General features: G+C 43.2%; 1 protein-coding gene across 30 annotated transcripts in view; it reads left to right on the top strand.

Annotated features, from left to right (window-relative positions):
* The window catches only part of MAGI1 (membrane associated guanylate kinase, WW and PDZ domain containing 1), a 501,247-nt gene that overhangs the window by 378,690 nt on the left and 102,106 nt on the right, over nucleotides 1-20,451 (top strand). For all 30 annotated transcript variants that reach the window (XM_034776911.1, XM_034776894.1, XM_034776889.1 and 27 more), the window contains exon 3: nucleotides 9,231-9,350. In XM_034776911.1, the coding sequence (XP_034632802.1) occupies nucleotides 9,231-9,350 (120 nt within the window). The remainder of the gene's footprint in view (nucleotides 1-9,230; nucleotides 9,351-20,451) is intronic.

The following is a 20,451-nucleotide window of genomic DNA, read 5'->3' as shown; positions in this document are numbered from 1 at the left end:
CCTCGCTTCCTAGCAAAGCCTTAAGAACAGAGCACTGTAATGAGGTCCCATTACTAAGGCTTGATTGGTTATGAAAATATTCTCTAGTACATTAACTAGTGTATTATGGAGAATAACGTAAATAATGACAGCTAAACTCCACTCCACAAATCAATGAACAAAGTACATTTTGTATTGCATTGTCCTTGCTTTTTCATCAACAGTTTATGTACAGCCTGGTCATGCACCATTTAAATTAGCAGGTGCTATATTCTTGAGTTCAGTGAGCACAGGATTGGGCCCTTATTCACAAATTCATGAAATTCAGCCATTCCCCATGGGTGTCCTCATCATTAGTGTTAATTAACAAGATTCCCACAAAGCATTTGAGATGGCAAGTATTTTACTCTCCATATTATCCAGCAGCCAACTCAGCCACAAAATGAACTCGGTAACAAGGGTTGCTAATAATGATCATTGGATGAAGGCAACATCCTATTGGAGTGTTTCTATGTGAAGAGATATGAGAATTACTTGTCTCATGAATCATAATCTAATCTGTAGGATCTCAGTGTTCATGAGTCAGTGGCAGTGTGGAGCGTCCACAGGAAGGCCAAGCCTTTTCACAGTCCATTGTTCTTGCTGATGTGCCATCCGCCCTGTCTGGCTTTTCCATTGTTGTACCTGAAGTGTTAGCAGTGGGCATCACCCAAAGAAGCATAGTTGAAATACAGAGACATGGTGAATATTGACAAAAAGAACAGGAGTGCTTGTGTCACTTTAGGCCTTGGCTACACTTGCAGCTGTACAGCGCTGTGAGGTAAACCTGTCTTCGTACAGCTGAGTAGGGAAAAGCGCTGCAGTCTGTCCACACTGACAGCTGCCAGCGCAGTGGTGTGGCCACACTTGCAACATTTGCAGCTGTGTTGGGAGCGGTGCATTATGGGCAGCTATCCCAGCATTCATGTGGCTGCAACGTGCTTTTCAGAACGGGGAGGTTGGGGTAGAGTGTGACAGGGAGTGTGTGGGGAGAGAGAGAGTGCTTTTTGGAGCATGTCAGCTCTCTATTTTGGAAGTTCCAAACTCCCGGCCCCCTGCTCATTCATTCACTCACTCAAAACAAGCTGCAAACTGTTTGCTTTTCTCTGTGGTAGGAGCTTTGAAACCGGCACTTCCACATTCCTGCAGTCGGTCACAACAATGGAGAGGATTGGCCACTTGACAAGGTGATTAGTACAGTGGTGCAAGCGTTTACACTCACACCCGTGAGTCATAGCCACTCTGCTGCAGCTGTTATTCCTCCCGGAGATGTGGAGTATCTGCAGCGGTGTACCCAGGGAGATACAGCGCTGTAAGTGCCCTGCCAGTGTGGACGGGGAGTTAGTTACAGCGCCGGGGAGGCTTTACAGCGCTGTAACTTGCAAGTGTAGCCAAGGCCTTAAAGACTAACAAATTTATTAGAGCATAAGCTTTCGTGGGGTACAGCCCACTTCTTCGGATGCATATAGAATGGAACATATGATATGTGTATGTATCTGTAACAAATATGATATGTTCCACTCTATATGCATCCGAAGAAGTGGGCTGTAGCCCACAAAACCTTACGCTCTAATAAATTTGTTAGTCTCTAAGGTGCCACAAATACTCCTGTTCCTTTTGCGGATACAGACTAACACGGCTGCTACTCTGAAACACGGTCAATATTCCTAACTTCAGATACAGAAATGATACAGGCATACAAATTGGACAATCACGTTCAGTAAATTATAACTTTTTCCAGTGATATCTTCTTACAAGACCCATCTTGCATAAAGTATCAGAGGGGTAGCCGTGTTAGTCTGAATCTGTAAAAAGCAACAGAGGGTCCTGTGGCACCTTTGAGACTAACAGTAGTACTGGGAGCATAAGCTTTCATGGGTAAGAACCTCATTTCTTCTTCTTGCATCTGAAAAAGTGAGGTTCTTACCCACGAAAGCTTATGCTCCCAGTACTACTGTTAGTCTCAAAGGTGCCACAGGACCCCATCATAAGCCTATTTCCATAAAGAATAATGAGTGAAATATCACAGTGGTAGTATTATTACTTCTTTGAGAGGAAAGAAAAGGAGTGATGTGATTGGATACGGGGTCAAAAAGAAATTCACTGTCATTTATGAGAGGCTGATGATTGGCATCATTCCTTTTCTTGTAAATAGCTAACAGTTGCTAAAAAAAAAAGGTGGGATTTGCAAAAGCGCTCAGCATTGACTTAACTCTACTCGCATTAAAGCCAGAGAGTTTTGCTGTTGACTCCAATGAGAACAAAGTTAGGCCAATGCTGAATGCTTCTGAAAATGCCAAGAGTAAGCTGGATTCTGTTCCTGTTCACGCGTCATTTACAGAGCTCTGAAAGCCTTTCTAAAATAAGACCATATTATTCCCTAACTTGCACCTCTGCTACTCCATTGAACACCTGACTTGTACCTGAACTGCATATTTAACGCACTTCCGATTGGTTAGCGTAATGGCTGATGATGCACAAGAAGGAAAGAGCTCATCTTAACTTTCAACTCTCAGAATGGGTTTACTAAGCAGAGAGTTAGAAAAAAAAATCTGTTTATAAACTGTAAATTTGGTCTGAAACAAACATGAACCCTACAATGCCATTTTTACAGAGTCAATTGTCAGGGTACAACCATACATTGGTGGACAAAAGAAATATGTGAATGCAATAAGACTATCCGAGACTTAACTCCATGCAGACCTTCTTGAAGAAAATGCCAGCAGTGTCTATTTGGATAATACCTAAATTGACCATATTGAAGAATACTGTGCCACAAAGTTGCTAATGGAAGTGTTGCACTTAATTTTGTATTAATACCAGCAAGTCTCATCTTACGCAGGGGTTCCGTTCCGCGGTTAGCACGTAAAGCGAAAACTGGGTACAGTCAAAATTACATTGAGTTGAATGGCGGGCGGAATCGCCCGCACTACAGGTACAGTATTAAAATTGTTATTTTTCTCTCTTTTTTGGTTTTTGTTTTTGCCGACCGCATAAAGCTGAAATCGCGCATGTATACTATTCATAGATTAGGCTATTTTTAATTATATGCCATATATGAGCCATTCTTGTTCGAGCCTGGCAATAAATCGGGTGTCTTTTCTGGAGACAGAACAGGTTGTTCCTGTCTGTTTGCTTTTCTTGTTGCCATCAGCAGGCCTGCAGAGCTTGCCCTGCCTTTCGTTTATCTGGTGATTTAAATGACAGATGCAAAAGAGACAAAATAGACTTCCCAAATTATCTAATGACATGAGAGAAGAGGGTGACCTTTAAACAACATTTGTTTCCCCGTGGTTGTTGAAAATTTTCCCAGGGGCAACCTCCTCCTACAAATGCTAAAAAACCTTCTGGGATGCCTCCAGAACACATACTAGAATGATGGTGCTGCTTCTAAGCAGTCTCCGAAAGATATTTCATAAAACTCCAGCCATAAAACTTAGCTTTTTTATCTTTTCAATCTGATGCTATTGTTCATGCATCTTGCATCATACTTTTTGCTACAGACTGTTTGACAAGGTGCAAACACCCTTTGTATAAATATGGAGAAAAAATGTATAGCAACCGTGTTGTGAAACTTAATATACAGTCTGAGTACGCAAGTCTCTAATTAGGTGTCAGCTCTGGGGTTTTAAATGAAACCTGAGTGCAGCCTCTTCTTATCAGGCAGTAAGTATAAAGATATTTTCCTGCAAATTATATAGTTTTAAGAAACACTGGTGTATGCCCCTGTGCTCCCTCGGATTCTAAACAGCAACCAAGAGGAGTGGGTGAGGAGATTACGAAAATTACAGCTGTCAATGGGAGGTGAGGGTGTTCAGCACCTTTGAAAATCAACCTCTAAATGATTTGCTGGCAACTGATTAGGTGCAATAATTGCATTACAATGCTAGAGAATTGTTTTCTTCTAACAAGAAGGTAATTGAGGTGACTGACTATGGGCTCTTTGAAGTCTTATGCTTAGATTACAATAAGTAAGATTCTGATTAATTTAGCAGCAGGGCGTCAAAGGCTTTTAACAACTTAACATGAGGCTCTGGTAGAATGATAAGGAGATAAACAGCCTCTGAATCTCATATTAACAATTTGGCCATGCTATCCTTTAGGCTTATGTTGGATCATTGTCAGCACGGTTGTTCGATAGGCCATATAATGGCATTTTCAATTTGTCTTTAAAATGGACACTGTTATATTACTGAATTCAGAACCATGGTAGGCAGATTAGCGTTCTAGTATCTGGTCTAACCCCCCCATGAGAAGCTGATGGTGCAAACTTGAGTGCTGATGTAGTCTCTTTTATGGCTACAGGAGAAAAGGTACAAGTGGTTAGATTGTGAATGTAAGGTCACTAGCTACCTTCATACAACAGGGAGGACTTTTGCCAAATATCGTAAAAATTTATGAACCATAAAATGCACGCAAGGAGTCCATAATCACCCAGCCTTTTCTTCCCTGCCTTCTTGTTGCAGCATTAGCAATTCTGAGCGAGTCTCACAGCAGGGCATAGCACAAATTAATTAGCTAAATTACTATCTAATGGCAGTAACATTTGATACTGCTAAATATTTCAGTGCAAATATGGCAGCCAGGTTAACATATTTAAATATGATTGGCTCCTGTTTTCAAGCTGAACATCTCACTCCGGCCAGGGTAGCCGACAAAGCTCAGTGTGTTTAATTAGTTCTGCCATTAGCCATGTTCTAATCTGCCATTAGTGCTGCTCTGCTCTGATGAAGTGGACCATGATCCTCCGAGTCTTCTCTCAGCAAAGACCATCACACTCTAAAGATGATGAAATGGAATGTAAAGAAAAGTCTATGCTGTGCACATAATTAAATCCCATTAATAACAAGGGACCTAATTACTATTTCAGATTCATCAGCAGAACATTATGGTGAAAGGTTCCTGGCTGGGAAGGTGTTGGGGGTAATCTCTAACATACATGCTGCAAATTAGTCATGCATTTGTGTCTAGGCCATATACAATCTGAGAATGGAAGACACTGGTTATTTTTAGCATGCCCTTCCTGAGACAGGGAATAGAATTTGCTTGGCTTTTTTTTTTTTTTTTTTTTTTTTTTTTGAGAAGAAACCCTTCTGGCTTTGTTGTAAGTGTGGTTTGTAATCATTGTACACATCCCAGATGGTTTATGAAAACTCTTTGAAATGCCATCTGCCAGGCGTGTGTCCAGCCGGCAAGCCTGTCATTCTGCTACAAGAAAGGAGGAGGCGGGGTTTCCCTTCCTTCTTTCTTTCTGAATCGCAGTCAGTAACACTTGCTCAGATTCAAGGCAGGATGGATAGCAGCACAAACATCTGAGAACAATCTTTGTGCTAGACAATAACATGGATAGTTGTTATTGTTTTTTTTTTAAACCTTCCCCCAAATAGGGCACCCTAACGTGTGTTGTTTTATTTCCTTACATTCGTTATTGGAGACTGATGCGAGGTGACAAATGTTATCTAGCTGATGTAATGTTTTTCTTTTTACGCTACGGCTCAGCATTTCTAATGCATTCAATGTGTGTCACAGACAGTCCTGCTGATAACAAGCCCATCTGCGTTTTTTTTTTTTTTTTACTTGAACATTTTCAGGAAATTAAGAACGCTGAAATGAAACACATAAATCCATCCAAATGGCTCAGAGGAATTATGGCAAAGATATAATTGTCATGTAAAAAAGCCAGCCAGTACAGTAAACCACTAGCTGCAGTTTTGCCATCATAAAAAACAGAAGAAGGAAAAAAAATGGTTAATAAATAATCTCAGGAGGAAGGTAGGAATAAAGAAATTATGGGGAGGTTTGAAATGAATCCCGAAGTTCCCTGATCTTTATTTTATTAAATAATTTATTCCCCTTCTTATCTGTGTGTTTGTGTTTAATAAGTAAGTTACATGATAAATCATTTACTATACGTCGTATTCATGAGTGTCCGATGGTCCCGGGCAACATTCGACCGTTACACTGGATGAGGGAAGACAGAGGGTCTAACTCTCCGTTACATTTTAGCCCCTTTACACTGCTCCAGCAAAGTAAAGTAAAAGGTGACGGAAACAGGTCATTAGAAATACCCAGTGTGTAAGTTGGTTTCCAGGGCAGTGTAGTTCTGTGCCTTCCCTCTCCCCTACTGTCCATCATAGCCCCTACTTTAGGTGTGCCGGGGGAAAACAGGGTATGGCTGGCGCATGGTGTGCTCTGGCTATTCTAAGTTGGCAGATGGTTCGTGAGGAGGGGGTCATTGCAGCTAGAGCATCAGCAAGGGTGGCCTGGACAGCCCAAGAATACAAGGAGTGCAAAGGTGCTGTAAAGTCACCATTGCTTCGCATCCTCTCTCCCCCCCACCCCACCCCACGCCGCCGATTTCTCAGGAGTGACCTCGTGGACCATATTTCAAATGGATGGCGTAGAAACCTACTTTCCCCTTCCCTGGCACTTGAAAACCTCTGCCAAGTTGTCAGTGGGACAGGAACGTTATGCCCGAACAGCTTCTGTGAGCTTCAGTCTCCCCTGTAAATTCCCAAGAGCTCCCACTTCTTTCTACGTGCAGTCATGGAATTCAGCCTTTTTGTGGAGGGCTGAGACAGATGCCTGGGCTGAGGAGATTCTGCAGGTGGGAAGGAAGAGTGCTCCGATAATGAGCAGTCAGGCTTAGGCCTGGTCTACACTGGGGGAGGAATCAATCTAAGATACGCAACTTCAGCTACGAGAATAGCGTAGCTGAAGTCGACGTATCTTAGACCGATTTAGAATGACTTACTTCACGTCCTCGCAGTGCGGGATCGACGGCTGCAGCTCCCCCATCGACTTTGCTTCCACCTCTTGCCGAGCTGGAGTTCAGCAGTCGACGGGAGAGCGAACAGGGATCGATTTATTGCGTCTAGACTACATGCGATAAATCGATCCCCAATAGATCGATTGCTACCCACCGATCCGACAGGTAGTGTAGACGTACCTTTAGTGCTACAGCCTTCTGCTGCTTTCAGGTTATTTCTGAACCAGCAGATTGATTGTGGACAAAAGTGCCCACACCCCTCCAAGCATCTTACGCTACACTTTCTTCTGAGGTTGAATGTGTGTTAATGTCTGTGAATGTGTCATCATACTTATCGTTAGACTGACAGAATTCGCACATCCTGTGGCCTCAGGAGTCACTTAAAGAAAATAAATACTATTGAACATAAAACCGATCAGTATCAATTAAATGAACTGTACCTTATGATCTAAAGCACAGTGGAATATGCCACCGCACAAAAAGTTATGAAAAAACTCCTCTTCCATCACACTCGCTGAACTTAAGCTGATGGGGAGAACGGAATTTCAGGATAGATGATGTACCAGTGAGGGAAGCCTGTTCCCAGACTTCTCATATTCATACTAAAGGGCTATGTCCCAGTTGCTCTCAGTCTCTGGGATGCTGCATTGGGAAACAGGCAGCCTCAGAAATAGTAGCCAGACCCCAAACCATACAGATTTTTATTGTAGATTGAAGTCAATAGCTTGAATTGCATCCAGCAGCAAACTGGGAGCTGGAGTAGTCTTTGGGGGACCAGGAGGTGACAGTTGTGAAGTCATGGGCCACCCTGTTCTACGCTAGCTGAAGCTTCTAAGATGCCGGTCACAGATAACTCCTTGAAGACCTTACTACAATAAGCTAATCTGGAGGTCACATCAACATGAATGTGGGGAGGTTGAGTTCAGTGAGGAAGGATTATATTATTCCATATCTAATATAAGTGATAAGGGCTGCTCTGGTCAGCAGCATTATCTGAGACTCCAGGAGCAGCCAGGAATCCAAGAGAATCACGAGGTTACGAGGAGGGCAGGTAGAAAAACAGGAAAAATTTGTCTCCATTTTCCATTGAAATATTTCCAGGTTCAGGGTGGATTTTGTGTGTGTGTGTGTGTGTGTGTGTGTTTGTTTTTTGCCAACTCCTACTATGAGCCTCAGTGGCAAATTCAGAACATGCCCCTTGACAGAGAAAGCAATACCACCCCGTCAACTACCGTCACTGCCATTTTGTGTGGATTGAACTTTAGCCAACTCATTCAGTCATGGACAGGTACACAAATGGTTGGGTGTCGTAATCCTGTTTCTGTTTCAATATATTCATGCTCATGTTATACATAGCCTTTGCGAAACAGAGATGGTACAGCAGGGGCAAGGAGCTGTTTACCCGGAGAACCTTAACACACTCATGTATTTTCAAACATTTTTTGAATGTTTAAACTTGTAATCTTACCGTTACCGGAACAAATTGTGGATACAATATAAAAAAATCATTCTAGTTTTTAGAGATGATATAAGTTTAAGATAATTCTCTGTACTTAAAATGAGGGATACTCAGTAATATTTCTTGAACTGGAATGAAGGTTTTAGGTGAACCTACTGTACCAGCATGTACATGGGTTACCTAGGGAGATTGTGGAATCTCCTTCCTTATAGGTTTTTAAGATCAGGCTTGACAAAGCCCTGGCTGGGATGATTTAGTTGGGGTTGGCCCTGCTTTGAGAAGGGGGTTGGACTAGATGACCTCCTGAGGTCCCTTCCAACCCTGATATTCTATGATTCTACCAGGTGTGTGTGTCTGTGTGAGAGAAAGTGAGTTTTAACATTTTTGTATAACAACTGTGCCCCACAACACTTTCCAGTGCTAAGTAAAAAGTAATAGTAAAAGTAGGGAGAAATTAACAGGTACGTGCAAGGGAGAAAAGATATCTTGAGCTGAGATGTGAGAGGAGAGAGTTGCTGCACTGGAGACATACAAATAGAAGCTGCAAAGAAGCCTCCTTATCTAGAAACATACTTTGTGTAGCGTGAGGAATTTTATTGCTGGCAACTCACAGGAGAGTCAGTAAAATAAAATCCCAAACTAGCCGCAGGCATAATTGTTGGTGTGTTCCCAACACCAAATTCTGGCAGATGTCTTTTCTGCATACGCCACAAGAGATCGTTTGGCACAGCCCAGCGAATACAGGAGAGTAAAACGATTGGTAATACATGTCTGCGAAGGACAGAATTACTGCACCTATTCGGTATTTGGGTTGGGCTGTAAATTCTAGAATTTGTGCTAACTGACGCTCAAGGTTTCTTTCCACATAGCTGACATGGGAGAATTTACTTCCTGATACTGTTATTTCCATGGAAGATGTTTCAATGTCCCATTTAATTCCTGATGATATTGATGTTGCACTAACTTGTAGTTTTCTCCATTTAGGCACAACCCGTCCTCCGCGAGAAGGAGAAGTGCCTGGTGTGGACTATAACTTTCTGACTGTGCAGGAGTTTCTGGACCTTGAGCAGAGTGGAACTCTTCTTGAAGTGGGAACATATGAAGGTATGGCATAGCGGGAAACTGATTCAGTAACAGAAGCTGAAGGAGACACTTATATAGTCACTATAAAGGTGTGTAGGCCAGTGACTTTATCTACTTCTTAGGTTTTGTCTTCACTAAGGAAAAGATGGTCTGTTCTTAACTCTAGTTAGCTAACTCAAGACAGTACACAGTTTTCACATAAATTAGCGGGTCAAGTTAGGCTATGGGGGAAGCCTAGTTTTTAACTTGACCTGATAAATTGTGTGAAAACTACAAACTATGCTAGGATTTGTCTCCAGTTGGTTAACTTGCGTTTACACACCTTTTATCCTAGCGAAGACACAATCCATTTTCTTTGCATTAGTGACCAACCCTAATACACTTACTTTGAAATGTAGAGAATTCCCATATCACTGTGGTATTAAGTTTTTCTTCCTGCTGGTAGTCCAGTTACCTATCATACAAAATTACATCGGTAGCCATCCTCTTGTAGCATTTGAAGTGCTTGCCGTGCCACCCAATAGCATTTTCATCAGCACAATGAAGGGCCCTAAGGCCACCATGAAATCTAGTCACTTGACACTGGTCAACAACATGCACCATTGACTGGCGAAGGTTAGAGTGACAAAGTGGGTCGTTGTGCAGACCCCATATGTAGAGGTTGGCTGCACATCTTCCTTGGCCAGTTTGGAATCTGTTCAGCAGAGTCCAACAGAGACGTGACAGGTCAAATCCCGGCAGTCGAACTGTTAGATCAGCGACAAGGAAACCATTCCAGATGTTTTTAGCTGACCACGCATCGCGCCATAGGGTTGCTGCTGACAGATTTCAATCTGGCAGTTGAGACCACACTGGACTCTTGGACGTAAGTTGTGCTCTGGGGTGACTGAAAATGTCTGTGAACAGTGGGAGACCTGAACTGGCACATAGCTTTTCCATCAGTCTGGCTGTAGACTCTTCGCAATGGATGTGTGTGTGTGTGTGTGTGTGTGTGTGTGGGAGAGATGGCACCAAGTTGCTCAGAACTGGTAGCCATGGGATAGGAGTGGGGCGCTGGGTGCCTGTGATGATACTCATGGTTGAGTTCAGTTTGATGTCAACCAATTTAGCATGAGGCGATTGACACCACACACGGGCACAGTATTTCTCTGAGGATTAGCACAGTGCCAGAGTTAGGGTACGAAGTGTCTGTGCCTATGCCCCATGTTGAGCTGGCTAATTTGCCGATTAGATTATTCCTGGTCCTGACTTTGGCAGCAGTCTTTTCTAGATGGTTGTGGAAAGTCAAAAAGAGGTCCAGTGTGACCCCAAGATAGACCAGTTTTGTCTCGTGTTTATCATTTTCCTTTTGAGGAAGACACTTGCACTTTGGAGTTGGAAGACGCTTGAAACTGTCTTAGTCACACTTGGTTCGAGGCACAAACTGCTACAGTAGGCTGCCATCTTGGCCAGGTCGGTGTTCAAGATGTTCTCCAATTCAGTGAACTAGCACGATGGGGCACTGCAGCAGATGTCATCTGCATAGGTAGACTTGCGTGTCTGAGTCAGTGGCAGGTCATTTGTCTACAGATTGAACAGAGGGAGCGCAAGCATGGAGCTTTGGGGTAAGCCGTTGGGTTGAACAAATGCATGGAGAAGACAATCTCCGATATATACCCGAAAATGCCTATCACAAAGTAGAAGTTCACAAGTAGACATTCAACCCATGCTAAGAGAGCTCTTGATAATTTTACCAGAAGACCAGTGTGCCATACTGTATCGTAGGCCACTGTCAGGTCTAAGAAAACAGCTCCTGTCTTCAGGTTTTGTTGAAACCTGTTTTCTATATATGTAACAAGGGCTAGGACTTGATCTCATGTGCTTTGACCCTTCCAGAAGCCAGCTTGGTCGACACTGAGAGCTGTCTCCACCTCTGAGATACACACTGAAGGATAAGCTGCTCCGGACTTTGAAGACAATAGATAGTAGAGAGATTGGTCGGTAGCTTGCCACATTGTGTGGGTCCTTTCCAGATTTTAAAAGGGGAATCACTTTTGACATCCTCCAGATCCTTGGCTGGTTACCCTCATTAACAACCCATATCAGGAATTTGGATAGCCATTGACAGGCGTTGGTTCCAAGATATTTCAGGAACTCTGGTGAAATATTTTTGTATCCTGTCGCCATTCCAGATTTGATGTTGCTAAGTACAGTGTCTAATTCAGTGCTTGTGAATGTTCCTATACACTGATTAAGTGGATTACATCATGTGAATTGCTGCCATTTCATTGTGACTCTGCTGTTTTAAGAGCTTATTCAGGGGAACTTTTGCAGTCTGAAGCAAGTGGCTAGCCACTTGGTTTGGGCTGACAGGAGGACAGGGCAGCACTGGTGGGGGTTGTGCTGAGCCAAGTTGACGCAGATGTTTCCATGATTTCTGACGGGAATGGGTGAAATTCATATTCCCTGTTGTTTCCTCCCATCTTGCTTGTCTCGTAGCATCTAAGGACTGTATTAAGTGGTCAGCAATAACTGGCTCTCCAGACTGTTCGTACCACTTCAATAGTTTTGAACATTTAGCATTTAAACAAGGAATTTAGACAGGGCGATAGCCTCATGGAATGGGAACACGCACAGCCTTGAAGGTGGCTCCACAGAAAAGGCTGTAGGCTTTGTTGATTGGGTTGGAAAGCCAGGGGATCGTAACGATACTTCATTCTAGGGTTTCACTGAACTTCTCCCAGTTAGGTTTCCTGAAAGTTCGTCTTTTCTTGAAGCTTCTAACAATGGGCAGGTGAAGGCCGACATGGACGCGTGATGGTCTGTGTTGACTATGTGGAAAGTTTTCCAGGAGCACACCTGATGCTGGATGGGGTGACTGTCTAGTGATGTCACCCAGCAGAGGTCAGGTGAGTAATCACGTGACCATTTAGCCGAGTGAAATGTACCCTGTTGTTTTGGGTCATGGATGAAAATAAGGTCATTGTTTGATGTGCACTCCACCAGTCATTTGCCGTCTGGTTCTGAGTAACCCCAGTCAGTATCGTGGCTGTTGAAATCGCTCACAGTGGTAGCCATGAGAACATGCTGTCCCTGAAAATAAAACCATATGAGAAAATGAAATACTAATGGAAGATGACCAGAAAAGTTTACACACCACTGGTTCATTTTTCTAGGGTCCTCTAGCCTCGTTCCTCCTTTCCGTTCATTTCTCTTCCTCCTCCTGTCTCACGTTTTCTCTTATCCTCCCAATTGTGCATCCTTCATCATCCAGCTCTTTGTTTCAGTCTCTGCTCATGTCCATTTAAAGACTTGTTCCTTTTCAGGGTGGTTTTCTGGAATTGATTTTATTTCCCCTCCCCAAGAAGACCTCACCCTCTCTCCAGGTCTTTTGACCAGACAAAAATGCTGCTAAAGAGTGATTTGAGGAGCTCCCAGTCCTCTGGAGTTTGAGAGTATTATTTCCATAGAATTGGTCCACCCTGAGTTCTGTCCCAATCTGATATGTGCTGTCATAAAGCCACTGATGCACCTTACCAAACCCTTGTTTCTCAGTTTCCTTCCCCTCTCATCTCCATTTATGTCTCTCTCTCCCATCAAGTTCTCCATCAGGAACATATCTGACCGTGCTCCTGAGGCTGGTTTTCTACAATGAGAAATGGTAGGGGAAGTTGTGTGGTTCCCATGATCTTGTGCTGACTTTCACTCCCAGAGTCCTGGGAGTTAACTTTTAGGAGACGATAGCAGTTAGGGGGAAAGCCTTCCAGAGTCTACTTGTGCATTTGCTGTCTACAATATAAGCACGAGTCAGTCAGAGAGAAATTCACAAATAAAAAACGATAGCCATTGTTTTGGCATTATGACCTATGAATGGTGTGTAAATAACTGTCGTTTTCCAGCCATAAGTTAGTGTGGGCCTGATTCTCATTTCCACTGCGGTGCCTTTACACCACTCTGGCCGCATAACAGGGCCTTGAAGGGGGCACGAGTTATATTTATACTTTCTTTAGTGCCCCTTTAGACTTATAGAGCTGTGTAAACAGGCCTTGGTATAAATTAGATGCATGCCATTCTTTGTAGAGCAGTGCTTCATCACCGTACAACGTTGATGAAGGTGATGCACCATCAGAGAAACAACAAGAGCAACAAGGAGATAAAACCACGCTCAAGCTACATTGCCATGTGCTGGGCAGATCAATACTGCCAAATGGATCCTGACATAAGTAGGGAAGTGGGTGAAGACATGCTTATTTTGCAGCCCTTAAGGAACTAATGCAAAATATGTGCAAAAGAAATCCAAAGTACAGCTAATTATCTGCTTAAAGTTGGCCCACAATGTTTTTTTGCATCTTTTTTGCTTCTTTATGCTGTATAATGAAGTCCTGAATTTTTTTTAAACCCAATTTTTTTATACTCCTTTGTAGCGTCAACTTTAAACATTGCACTTGAATCCTCCCCTACAGCTGCACCGGGCGAAATGATTGCAATGTCAAATCTTTATGGGTTTAGCATTGCATGACGTTACTAATTTTATAGTTTGGCTTCGCTCTTCCGCTGCTATGAGTTGATTAGCATCGCTGCTAATGTTCCAATAGCAAAACTACCCCGAAGTGAGCTTTTTTTCTTTTCCTGTGTCTAACTATAAAACTCAATTAGTTTTCCTTGTCACGATGCTCAAAATAGATCAGCTGAACTGCTTCCCTATCACATCCCAGTCCTCTTTTGACCTTTCCACTTTGAAAGGGAAAATGAGTACCTGTCTCTAAGCTGGCTCTTGGGACAGTCTGGAAATTAGTTTTCAGTTAATGGTGTGTTCAGTTGGGGCAGTTTAAATATGGCCATTTCACAGTACACATGTTTATATGTGAAACTGATTAAACATATATTATTTATATTTCAGATATTTTTTCCAGTTCAAAAGAATATTGCTGTTGATTTAATCATTTGCTAATGATACAGGGAAATTTAATATTGGTTGGTATAGTAGAGGCATGTCAAATGTTGGCATCTCATTTTCAGGAGTTTGAACAGCCTCGTCTCCCATTGATGTGAAGTGGATTTTCTGATGCTTGGCACATGTGAAAATCCATTGTACTCTCCAAAGGAAAATCCATGCGAATAAAGAAATAATTATGATAATAGAGATGTGTGAATCTTGATACATAACAATTCCATATATGCATAGATGCAGTCCAGGGAATGATTTTTCCGTCTTTGTGAGATTTGTTTACGGGTTTGTTGTTGTTATTGTTTGTTGTTAAACATACTTTACATTTGGTTTGACCACTGTTGATCTTGATTATGATCCAGTCAGTGATGTAATTAAAAGTCAATGTTGTGATCATAACAGATTCTGTTAAAAGAAATAGAGAAGACAAAGTTAAACCCTTCAGATAGCTGGGTTATTCGTCCAGCTTTTCATTCCAAGTCAACTTTATTCTTCCTTTACCTTTCCTCCTCTTTACCTACCCTAGTCCCGATTTGTATATATTATCAGTGTGGAGGTTAGAATTCTTCTGAAGCTGCCACTAATGTTGTACTGTAAACTGGGTTCATAGAACTCAATAATTTCTGCTACTCCTGATGTAGCCATTTGGCTCATGAACTTCAGGTGAAATTGTAGTTTCTGCTCTACACCAGCCATACGAAAGAAGAAGGTAAGGTAAAACTCAACAAAAGTGAAAGTCTCACATACGTCTACTGGAGACCAACATAACTATCACCTTCATAGAATCATGGAATATCAGGGTTGGAAGGGACCTCAGGAGGTCATCTAGTCCAACCCCCTGCTCAAAGCAGGACCAATCCCCAACTAAATCAACCTTGATGCTCTTCGTCTTCTTAGAATAATACGAATATATTGCTCTAGATGGTTTTCAGACAGGAAAAAGAGACTTGAGTTCCTGCCCTGGAGAGCTTATAATGTAATTAGACAACCTAAACATGATTGAAGGGGGAATGGTATGCAATGAAGAACCGCGTGATTGAATTTCAATTGACATGTTAGTGCCATGATTTTGTTGGGTTTGATTAGCAAGCACTTCACGCTGGGCAGGGTTTACAGGACTTTTGGAAGAAGCATACAAAGGTAGAAACATTCTAAATGAGTAAAAATGCTGTGCCTACTTGTGTTATGCATTTCCAGTTTACGTTTTGGTAGTTTCTCTGGTAGTCTAATGGAAGTACAGTCTAGGAAGTATAGAGAGTGTTTTGACATTAGAAGGTGAGTTTGCCTTTTGAGGGTTTATCAAGGCATCTAGTGATGCGTTTATTGCTGGATACCACTGCAAATCCCAATTTTACTTCTACATGCACATTACGCCTCTGCCCTGCTACATCTCAGAGGTCTTTATTTCAGAAATTGATGAGAAGCCATCGCCACCCTCCCTCCCCTTTGCTAAGGTAGCACTTGGAAAGTTGACAGTGAGGGCAAGGCCAAAAGAAGCAGCGAAGCCCTGTGAAAATTGACATCATTTTAAAAGCTCTCTTGCACTTAGCTTATTGAGGGAAAGGAGGATTATAAAACAGGCCACGGGAGTGATAAGAGGAAGGGTAACACACAGGATATTGACTGCATCGTGGAGACTGTGGATTCTGCTTTAGAAAGAGAAAAGGACTGAAGTTGGAGCCACAAAAGGCTGGGAGATTGGATTGGATGCAGCCTGTTACGAGAGTGCTCTGTCGGTCTATATGTAAATAGTCAATAGATAATTGTCAGTAGATAGCACTCAAGAATACGTAGCCTAGCTCCTGAGTTAGGACCCATATAGCTTGTGGTTGTGTATTGCAAATAGCTTCCTTTTCGAAGCAGAGTGGGATGGCAGTTACTTCCAAATGGCTCGGGGGGTGCTACCTTTTCCCCTGTGGGTGAGTGCTGCACTAGCCCATTTACCTTCTGAATCTCCCCCAAAAGTGTTGCCAAACCAAAACATTCCAAAATCACGAGATTTTCAGTAAGTGTTGGGTTCTTTTAATTTGCCTTCTTGTTTCGGAGGTTAACGCAGACCAGGCTTTACTTTTAAAGCTTTTTCTCCTCGACATTATTTTTAGTGAAAGCTGAGATTCTCCAGTAATCGTCTGGCTTCAGGTGCTAGGCCTGTAAGTAAAACATCCAGTACCATCAGATGCACTTTAAAATGGCGAGAGTTGGTAGCACTGCTCTGACACTGGGAGATTCTATGGTGTGTGCATGCTGCGTGGAATGGTGATCCAATGTGATCGACTGTAATGCCCTCACCCTATGGTGATACATTTAGCACGGTCCACCCCTCAGAAAGAAAAAGTCCATTTATAGCGACGTGGGCAAAAGTCCCCAGCCCCTCCCCTGTTCCCCCTCATCCCCTGCAGCCACGCCGCTGCGTGGGCCACACTCTGGCCCGCCGCTCCCGCTGGCTGCATGGGGAGCGCAGCTGGCTCTGGCTGGGTGTTGCGGCTGCGAGCTCCTGCTGATGGGTAAGGGGGCGGGGAGCAGGGGGGGCAGTCAGGGAGAAAGGGGCAGTTGGATGGGGCTGGGAGCGGGGGGGGCAGTTAGGGGATGGGGATCAGGGAGGGTTGGGAGTGGAAGTCCTGGGGGGCCTGTCAGAGGGTGGGGATGTGGATAGGAGTCGGGAGGGCAGTCATGGAGCGGGGGGGGAAGGGTTGGATGTGGTGGGGCCCCAGGGGGTTGGTTAGGGGACAAGGAGTGGGGGGTGGATGGGTTGGGAGTTCTGAGGTGGGCAGTCAGGGGGCGGGAAGTGGGAGGGGGGGCAGATAGGGGGCGGTACCAGGCTGTTTGGAGAGGCACAGCCTTCCCTACCCGGCCCTCCATACAGTTGTGCAACCCTGATGTGGCCCTCGGATCAAAAAGTTTGCCCACCCCTGATTTAGAGTAGGCCTCACCTAGAACACGGTGATGATTGCAGTCGCAGGTTTTTGACTGATCCTGCCCTGCATTCAATGCGTAGAGCGCCTACCGATGCCGTGGAAGTAATGCTATAGGTTACTCATTGCTTTTGCATATGCGTTGCCTAGGAAGAGATCATGGCTCCCCCAGGTGCCGTGAGTTTCATGCAGGAATCCTGTTCAGTGGTTAGAACAGGATATTAGATCACTGCTTCTTCCCCTGGCTCGCTATGTGGCTTTGAGTAAGTGAGATAACTGCTCTGTGCCTCAGTTTACTGATCTGGAGAAGAGAATCGTAACACCTACCATAATCCCCGTTAAAAACTCAACAGATACCGCAGTGTGTCTGCGGTTATTTTCTGTGACAAATACAGAGGTAAATCCGTGGTATCTCAGATTATAATTATTAATATCATTACCTTGACCAAAGGCAGATTTAGGATCGGCACCCATTGAAGTAGGTGCTGTACAAACACACAGGGCGATGAAACACGGTTTGCAAATGTTGACTCTTGAATGGTGACTGCTGAGTGTCACTGTAGTGTTACGGGGCTTCATTAATGAATGCTTATAAAGCACTTAGTGATCCTCAGCTGAAAAAGTGCTGTAATGTGTAATGTGTGAAGGGTTGTTAAATTATAGAGCATTATTGTCAAGGCATCATCTTTCATTCTCGGGACGGGCGTTGTGAGAGTGCCAAGAAAAGTAATAAGTAATCCGCATTCGTTTCATCACTTAAAAGGTAATGGGTGACTTATTAGCATATATAATATTAAACTGGCTACTTTAGACAGGGACCCTGATTACAAGTACTTAATGACTGTAATCAGCTACCTTAACAGTCCATCTAGAATAGCAGCAAAAGTCCCAGGATGCATTCAGAAACCAGCACTTGAATTCCAAGAAACTTCCTTTTTGCCTACTATTTCTGATGTGTTTGTTCTGCTCATATTTCTGTCCACAGGCCCTCCTCCCCCATCCGTTTCTATAGAACGGCTGCTTTTCGTTGTTCTAGTTTCTTTGTTGAGTTGCATTCTGTGGGTCTCGCCAACTTCGTACAGCCCCGAAATGAGTGTTGTGGCCATGGTAGGCAAAACATGAAGAGAAAGATCAGAAGACTGGGGTGGCAGATGCTGTGGATGCACATGTAGCGGAACAAACATGTTCCGCTTAATAAGATAAGATCCGCTAATTAACGTCTCCGTACTACAGATTGACTCAATAAATCATAATGGCTCCTTTAGATCATGTCAAAGATCCACTTATTAACATCTACATATTGTGGAAAGATTTTTCCCCCCCTCTTGACTTCATGCTTTTCTTTTCCTTTTCTCTGGTAAAAAGGAAGAGAGTAGTTAGTTAGTTGCATTCTAAAATGGGACATAAATTCCTATTTTTCTCAAAATAGAGGTAGACAATTGGTGTGAAATTTCATAGAAGGTTAATTTTTATGCCCTTTGAATTTTCTATGGATTTTTTGACTGGCTCATACATTTTTAATAGGACATCTTTGGCTCTGGCTAAACTTTTTCCTCGGTAGCACTACTCTTCATTGTGGACAGCTAGCTCTTAAAATCATTGCCTGTCGACCCAAACCTTGGTAGAGAAGTTGATCCTGAGGATTTCTAGCACAAAGGACCGAGGGGTTTTGTTCTTTTTTTGAGGGGGGCGTTTGAATGTTAGATTTAGGGTTATTTTTAGCTGTTACGGACACAGTATGTGCTATGCACACAAGTCTGATCTGTGGAGGTTGGGAATACAGGAGCGATTGATGATAGGAGCCACATTGACGGGCACTGAACACACATGAAATATTATCAGTTGTGAGCTAGGCTTTCTGGTACGTTTTATCTTGCAGCAAGGAAGGACTCATGGCTACTAACAGACAAAATATTTTCTGCTGCAGCTGTACTTCTGTGTTTCAGAGGTCTGGCCCCTACCTCCACCTCATCCAACTCCCACCTTACACTGAAGCATTCAAAGAACCTGTATGAAATAATACACAAAAATCTTTGTTATGAAGCCATTAGGGTTGCTATGCACACAACATACCTGACACCTAGCCCTAAGAGCAAGGCGGTGAAAGGGTAAGCCACCTAATAGTGCATACATTCTACGCTTCCGTGTACGAGCATGCTTCTTACCCCTTTCCACTACAACAACCACATACTACAGCCCATGCACTCTGCAACCTGCACTCTGGCCTCATAGGACACCAGCCTTCCATCCCCCTCAGAACCACCTTGTGCACACAATCCTTCTCCAAACTACCCTCGTCCAACATAACCACCTAGCGCATCAAACACGCATGACCATGTTGGGGTATGGGGTTATGTGTGAAAAGGCTCAGCAGTAAGGCTGAGATGAATAGTCTGTGGTGTATGGTCGTTGTCATGCTAAGGGAAGTGTTTGTGGCGGGAGTAGTAGAACATATGTACTGTTCCTTGCTTTTTATGGGTTCATGTTAGATAGAGCATATGGCATGCATAGCAATCTGATCTACTTCACAGCACTTTTGGGTTTGTATTTATATATACCTATATGTATGCACCTGTGTTTGTATATACATACCAGATTGTGTGTGTACAACAGATACTCCAATGTGATGTTAACATTAATGGTCCCTGCCTGACTTCAGGAAAGAGTCTTGGGAGTTCATAGAGTCCACCGCAGCCTGTGGTGCCAAGATATCCCTGCTTGCCTGTTACGGTCAGACACCCCCACCCCTTCCCCCAACACACACACACACACACAAACAAACTGTGCTACAATGCTAAAGCATAACTGGGGAAGTGGAGGATATTGTAGTTTTAGCTCTGTGAAAATCGTTGTTTAATTTATTATAAGATAGACTGTTGTGTGCATTAAATCTGTTTGCATGCAGCTATATACAGATTGAACAATAGCTGTGTGGTTGGGGTGATAGCTAATGATTTTCTGTTAGCTGTCGTTCACCGTAATGGTGATGATTTTGAGACACCCACATGGTAGAAAACGATTTTGAAGTTATTTATTATGTCTCGGTTTTTCATGAACCCTAAGGGAGTTCGGTGTCCATATCCCCGTATTCATTAAGCCCAAATGAAAATCCCAGCCTATTTGGCCAATGAGATCATAATGCAAGATTCTTGGTTGTTACCCAAGAATTTAAGCCATAAATTAAAATATGCCTATTGTAACATTTTGGCTAATTCCCAACAAAACATCCAGACTGATCTCTCAGCTAGCCCATTTTGAACCGCCTCAAGAGAATCAGAAATAT

Source organism: Trachemys scripta, chromosome 7, assembly GCF_013100865.1.
Source record: "Trachemys scripta elegans isolate TJP31775 chromosome 7, CAS_Tse_1.0, whole genome shotgun sequence".
Taxonomy (NCBI): domain Eukaryota; kingdom Metazoa; phylum Chordata; order Testudines; family Emydidae; genus Trachemys; species Trachemys scripta.
The sequence above is the reverse complement of the archived record's forward strand: the minus strand, read 5'-3'. Positions and strand labels throughout refer to the sequence as shown.